Here is a 7,167-nt window from a genome sequence, read left to right as displayed (position 1 = left end):
CCATTCAGGATGAGCTGCCCATTACACGAATGGGTTGCGTCCTCCCACGTCTTTGGCCACCACTCTTTCTCTTCGCCTTGTTGTCCCGGCTCTGGTTAGCTCACCATGCTTATCTGCGCATCCCAGTGCCTGTGGGTCTACCGTGGTGCTATGGCGGGTCGTTACACAGCCTGTTGTGTGGAAGCATGAGATGTGGATGGCAGTGTGCGGTGGCGTGCACTTGTGTGTCTTGTCCTGGGGTATTGTGCGTCCAGGCAAGATCTGGTAGTGTGCTCCCGTTTCCTTCTTCAGCCTCTTGGTGTTATTTGATAATTTGGTATCATGGACCCGAGCGCTTCTCAAATGTCATTCACTGTGGGCGCTATAAGTCCTATCTTGTCTGGCCATCCAGTGCAGTTTCGTGTATGAGTCGTTATTCTACCGGCAGCGATCTTGTTTCCTGTGGCACAGTGGGCTTCATTACACGGTAGGCGGTAAAAAACGGAATTTACCGGCGCTATTAGCGTGTCCGCCCTCGCAGGCGACCGTTAATAGCGCCCCATTCCGAATACGCGGACACGCGCATAGTGCCATGCCGGTAAATGACCCTACCGCCATTCCGCAAAAGTTCCCCAAGAGCACCTTACCGGCATTGACCAGAGTGCTGATAGCACCTCCGCCCTCACGCTACATGGAAATAGCGGTAACTGCTAATAGCGCTTACCGCCATTAGCGGTCACCGCTATTAGCGGTCACCGTAAAAAAGCGGAATAGGAAATTGCGTCATCGCACAGGAACGGGAAAGAGCTCGGCGGCCATCTTTAAAAACACAATCCATTGCCATCCTCTGCACCCAGGACCTGCAGCAACAACACAGCTGGAAAAACTTCTTCCCACGACATCAAAGAATGCCCAAGGCCCTAAAGAAAGGTGATGCGCGCCTGTGCAAACAACGCTTCTCTGACGAGGAGTTGACAATGCTAGCAGACACACTAGCTGAAAAACGCAGATGTAGTGTTTGCAAGCGACATGCGCCGTCCCGCACTGCTGAGAAAAAAGGAGATCTGGGCAGAGGTGGCGCGGAAAGTCAGTGCGGTGGGCACCACCCCCCGCACTGTAAAGGACGTGCGCAAGCGTTGGGATTATCTGCGCCTCCGTGTGCGCAGTATACTATCGGCCAACCGGAGTCTGGCCATGGGCACAGGAGGTGGAGGAGGATCCCCGATGAAGATGCAGGAGTGGGAGGAGACATGTGCCAGCATCATTGGCATTGAATGCATCGAGGGAGTGGGCCAAATGGAGCGCGGTGTGGCAACAACGTCAGATGGAGGTGAGTGTCCACGCAAAACACTGCAAAGCAAAGCATAAGGTCCTCCCCCAAATGTGACATGGGAATTATCTAATGGATGGGGGCATTACACACACATGTATAGAACCCTGCACATATGCCGTGCACATCCCCACACAACCACATGCATGCAGCACCTCACGCACGTGTCACCCTGACTCATGTCTGGATGACCCACCCATCTGGCCAACAACTGCCTGTCCAAACTAGATGTCCAAATCCATAGAACTGCAGCAACAACAACATATGCATGATGCACGTTGACCCATCACTGATTCTATCCCTGTCTTGCTCCCCACAGGCTCACAATCTGACAGTGAGGAGCTGGACTCTGCAACGCAGGCCCCATCACCCAAAAAGCAGGCCAAGGGCAAGGATGCAGGCACCAGGCCCAGTACATCGAGGGGCACTGGGAAATCTGGAGTGGCCCAGCGGTCCAAAGCCACACACGCACCGACTACACCAAGGGTTGATATCCCATCCACCACTCAGGAGCCAGTGCCAGAAGGCACGCTGTCCGCAGCCAATAGCTCCGTTGGGGAAGCAGCTACCATGGCACCCATGAGTGATATGGAGGACCCATGTCCGACACCGGAAGTGCAGCGTACACCCAGTCCCCAACTGTCTTCACACCACAGCCCATGCAACACACCAAATGGCAGCATCCATGAGGTGTATGCCGGAGACTCACTGGCAGGGTTATTGAGTCCCATGGCGAGCTCACCTGATGGCGGCCACATGCAGAAAGCTGCGCCGAGGAGAAACAGGGGCAGGGCCACAGACGAGAGCATAAGCCTAATACGACAGCGCCAGGAGGAGCTCAATGCCCTGGTTGGCCGGCAAGTGAGGCTGCCTTGTCCAGGGAGGAGATTCGGGGGTTTTCAAGGGACATGAAAGCCTCCATTGGGCAGAAACACGACGCGCTTATGTAATGAGATGGCCGCTGTGAGGCAGGTCCTAACCCGCATTGCTGAGGTGATGGAGAGCATGCGTCACACACAGGGACCTGATCAACCAGGCACCTCCTCGTCTGCCAGCTCCGACCAAACAAGCTTCCTGCGCAGGTCCAGCCGGTCCTTGCGGCGGCCAGACTCACAACCCCCCAATGGTGGTAGTGGAGGAGGGAAGTAGGGCCAGCCTGTCACTGTTGACACTTGCAGACTAATGCAGCACTGATGTGCACACCATGTTTGGGGGAGTTGTGGGGGGAGGGGGGGGAGGGTGTTTGGGGGAGTTGTGGGGGAGGGGGGTGAGGGTGTTTGGGGGAGTTATGGGGGGAGGGGGATGAGGGTGTTTGGGGGAGTTGTGGGGGGAGGGGGGAGGGTGTTTGGGGGAGTTATGGGGAGGGGGGTGAGGGTGTTTGGGGGAGTTGTGGGGGGAGGGAGGGAGGGAGAGGATGTTTGGGGTGGAGGTTACATGCACTTTTGAATCACATAATGCTCAATACACACGTTATGGCATGGATAATCACATGACTGGACATTGATTATTGTGTATGTGTGCTTTATTGGTGAAGGGTGCACAGTGTCAATCTCCTCCCAATACCCAGTGCCCTGAGCTCCACATCAATTGCACCCTCCTAATCCATGTGTATCAGAAACAATGGTCTATCAGGTGCTGGCGCACAGCAAGTCCCTCCTGGGCATCGCCACCTGCATGACCTGCAGCCCCCTCTCCTCCATCCTCATCCCCGTCATCATCCTCAGCAGGTGGTTGCAGTTCAATGTCAGGGGGCATTGGCACATTCCGTCTGATACACATATTGTGCAGCATAACACATGCCATGGTGATCTTGGCCACCTTCTCATGCCCGTACAGGAGTGCCCCGCCCGACCTGCTGAGGCACCGGAAGCGTGCCTTCAAAAGGCCAAATGTCTGCTCAATTACCACGCGGGTACGGGTATGTGCACGATTGTAGTCCTCTTCGTGCCTGTTCTGTGGGTTCCGTACAGGGGTAAGGAGCCACCTCTTCAGGGGATAACTGGCATCACCTGCATGGGTGCAACAATGGGTATGTGTAAGTGTTTACATCAAGTGGAACCTGTACATATCACACAAACAATCATAGCATTGTGAATGACATCCACTGATCCAAGCACGCATGGCAATCAGGGTAACTGCAATGTGGGAAGGTGAGGTAGTCCTTGCAAGTGGACATGCACCATGCATGCATACGGCAGTGATTGCCATGTCCTGGCTGAGTTTAAGTCATTCATGTTTCCCGGCCCTGGCAACGTTTGTAGTATACTGCCATTCCTCATTTGAAGTCACCATGCTGTTTAATGGCAATTCAGTAGTGTTGTACGGGTGTGGCTCACTTCAATGGCTACAGGAGATCCATTTGTATGCACTCATGGGCGCGGATCATTTCTGATGTTGTTCAGCGTACATTTCTGCTGTGATTTTTCCATGCATGTTGATGATTTGTGTTATGGGGCAAATGGTGTGTTGTGCGGTGTGCATGTGGTTGGAAATGGCATGTTTTGCGTAATGGATTGATATCTTTGTCCGGCAAATCACAACTTGCATGTGGTTTTGTGTCTGGTCCATTGTGGGCTGCCTCACTGGACAGTGATGCTAATATGTATGTCCATTCTTCTCCTGACACCAGTTCACACCCAGTTGGAGTATGCATCTCCCCCCCTCACACCCAGTTGGAGTATGCATCTCCCCCCCCTCACACCCAGTTGGAGTATGCATCCCCCCCTCACACCCAGTTGGAGTATGCATCCCCCCCCACTCACACCCAGTTGGAGTATGCATCTCCCCCCCAATCACACCCAGTTGGAGTATGCATCTCCCCCCCAATCACACCCAGTTGGAATATGCATCTCCCCCCCTCACACCCAGTTAGAGTATGCATATGCCCCCCCCAATCACACCCAGTTGGAGTATGCATCTCCCCCCCAATCACACACAGTTGGAGTATGCATCGCCCCCCCCCACACCCAGTTGGAGTATGCACCCCCCCACACTCACAATCCACATCACACTGTCATGTGGTTGGCCTGCTACTCACCAAGTAGCCACAAACGTTGTCCAGCATGTCGCTCCATGTATCGTGGTATTGTCGAGTTCCGCAGGACCATTGAATCATGGGTTGATCCGGGATATCGGGCACAACAATGTGTGATGATCTTGTTGGTGTCACATACCATTTGGACGTTGATGGAGTGGTATTGCTTTCTGTTACTGTAGACTACCTCATTGGCATGTGGGACCACCAGTTCAACATGGGTACAGTCGATGGCCCCGATGCAAGTTGGGATATCTGCCAGTGAATGGAAGCCAACTTTGGTGTTGGAGATCTCCTGGGCAGTCCGTGGCATGGCTATGTGTTGACTTGTGTGCTTCCGGAGGGCATCGAGCACCTGGTTCAGCGTGCATGAGAATACTGGTTGTGATATGCCATGCATCTGACCTACCGTATGCTCGTAGGTGCCTGTGGCCAAGAAGTGGAGCACAGTTACCACCTTCAGTAGAGGGGGGGATGGCACTACGGATGTCTATGAGACTCACAATGTCGTCGTATATCATGTCTACAATGGTGGTGATGGTATCCCGGTCCAGACGCTACAGGGTGTGTATCTGCTCAGGGGTTAGGTTGAATGGACTGGCTCTGATCCTGGGAATTGGTGGCTGCCTCTGTGGTATCACTAGGTGCATTGGTGGTGCTTGCTGCACCTGTCTTGCCCTCCTCATCCTCCTTCTGCGTCTCCTCTGTGCTGCCTGTTGTTGTAGCTGCTGCACTGCAATCATGTCCTCCAGCCCATGTAATGCTGCTAGTATTGCATCCATCTTGGTGTGGAAATGGGTGTGGGAAGGGGTGTGGTGTGCTCTTTTTTGCTGCCAGTCTCCATTGCCTCCACCTGTGCTGATTTTGTCAACCTGTGGCAGGTGAGAACACTGCTCAGGTCTTTTAACGGGTGGTTCGCGATGCCGGTATTAGCGCCTTGCCGGTAAGGGGTTTTTGGGTCTTCGCCATGCCGGTATTGCCATGTCCGCATGGCTTGTGATGGCGTGCTATTAGCGCTATGGTGCTATTTCCGGACTGAGGGGTCGCGCGCCCACGGATATGCCGCTAATAGCGCCACCGTACTTAGCGGTGCCGCTAATAGCGGTTTGTTTGGGTCGTAATTGAAGTGGGGATTTAACGATACCGGTAATCCCTTACCGGTACCGGTAAATCCCTACTGCCTACCATGTAATGAGGCCTAGTGTCTTTTACTGCCCTGTCCAGTCTTCTTCCTTGTGCTCCCTTCCACACATACTGTAATACCAAACTGGCTCCCCACTGATGTTGGCAGGGCGCCTGCCTCCTTCTGTCTGCAGTGTCACAGGCCTTGGCTCATTCCCCTGGCCCTCCTCGATGTTGGCACTATGCAGTGTGCTTTGTGTGCTTATTCGCCTGCCCCGCGCGCTGCTACTATTGTCTTGGAGAAGGCGTGATGCGCCGTAATGTTCTGGGACTCTCCGCGGCCCCGACAGCTCTGTTGTGATGCCGGTAGCACCTATGTGCAGGCGAGGTGTCCTCACTGCTCACCTGCCGGCTTGCCAGGCTTCGTGCCTTCCGCCATTTTGTGGGCCATCATCAATAGTTGTACTCCCACTGTACAGTATTACAGCATATCTATCTGACCTGACATCATACCCATTGCGGAGTCCATGCCAAATGGGGGTAAACGTCCTAATTATATGGTGCTCCTAGCTGGCAGCTGTGGTCCACGGCTTGGCTCTCTCCGCGTGGCCACTTTGTATCATGTACTTATTCTATCCAGGCCATAGTACAGGTCACGCTTCGATACATAGCAGGCAGATACAATGTAGCGGGCGCACACCGCTCCAGGCTGTCAGCAGCTCTCACGGATTCGCTGGCCTTCACCAGCACTGTTTTACATCCAGTCCACTTTTGTCACGCAGTCAGCTGCTGCCTGTTGACGCAGCCTCCCAACGCAGTATGCTGCAGCAATGCCAGCGTCTGTCACCAGCCAAATCTATTGTGGGGGGCTGCATTATTCCAGGGCTATGTGCCCAAGAAGCACCATCCAGTGTTCAGATCGCGATCTTTCCATCTATTCCGAGCGGGCACTATTCCGGACTATTCCGCTTCAATAGCCAGCGTTCGTGTGCACTGGGACGCCACAGGGGCACATTCACCCGCTCACAATTCGTTCCGTGTAGTGTGGTCAGTCGATCGGTCGCAGTCTCACGTCCTTCTGGCCCCTCTTACTGGCATTGTCCTTTGTGTACGGGCCGCCGCCATCTTGCTTCCGTGCTCGTAGGTCGCTGCAACATCTTCTTCTCCTTATATCTCCCGTGTAGCTCCTCCATTCAGCTACAAACTTGGGTCAATACATGCCGGTCATGTTCCCACAGCTGCAGGCACTTTTTCTCATTGGGCGCACAATTCGAATTGCTCGTGCACACATGGATCATCCAGGATCAACAGGAGCTTTGCCGGGACACGTCTTATCGCATGGCTAGTTAGCCACGCCCCCCCCCCGGTTGCTTAATTTACATCCCACTTGCCATGTGCGTGCTTTTCTTTTTAATCTTGAAGTCAAAACTTGTCGTGCGGCGATATTGTGATTCACCACCCACATATTATTCTCAAGACAATGTACGTGATCCGTAGTCTTGCCAAACATACAGACCTGACATTACACGAACAAATGTCGGAAAAGGCTAAGTACATGCCATTACCAGTGTCCCCAGTGGAAAAGAGCAGTATTGGACCTAGCATTGCCACTGACAGTGTCTCCATGCTGCAAAATAAAGAAACTAAAATGACATCCTCCTTTGGTCCAGTAAATAATGACATTGATGCCCAGGGGGAGTAG

The 7,167-nt window shown here is 53.5% G+C and overlaps 1 protein-coding gene across 1 annotated transcript; it reads right to left on the bottom strand.

Moving 5' to 3' along the window:
- Window positions 1–2,813: 2,813 nt before the first annotated feature.
- LOC138510437 (putative nuclease HARBI1) lies at window positions 2,814–6,824 on the bottom strand. Its single transcript, XM_069626095.1, has 2 exons — window positions 4,347–6,824; window positions 2,814–3,318 (listed from the first exon to the last, which is right to left on the bottom strand). Exons 1-2 carry the CDS (start codon window positions 4,741–4,743, stop codon window positions 2,921–2,923), a joined length of 795 nt encoding a protein of 264 aa, XP_069482196.1. The 5' UTR covers window positions 4,744–6,824; the 3' UTR covers window positions 2,814–2,920.
- Between the last annotated feature and the right edge of the window lie 343 nt (window positions 6,825–7,167).

The sequence above is a fragment of the Ambystoma mexicanum genome, chromosome 6p (assembly GCF_040938575.1).
Source record: "Ambystoma mexicanum isolate Mex_15411 chromosome 6p, UKY_AmexF1_1, whole genome shotgun sequence".
In the NCBI taxonomy this organism is placed as follows: domain Eukaryota; kingdom Metazoa; phylum Chordata; class Amphibia; order Caudata; family Ambystomatidae; genus Ambystoma; species Ambystoma mexicanum.
The sequence above is the reverse complement of the archived record's forward strand: the minus strand, read 5'-3'. Positions and strand labels throughout refer to the sequence as shown.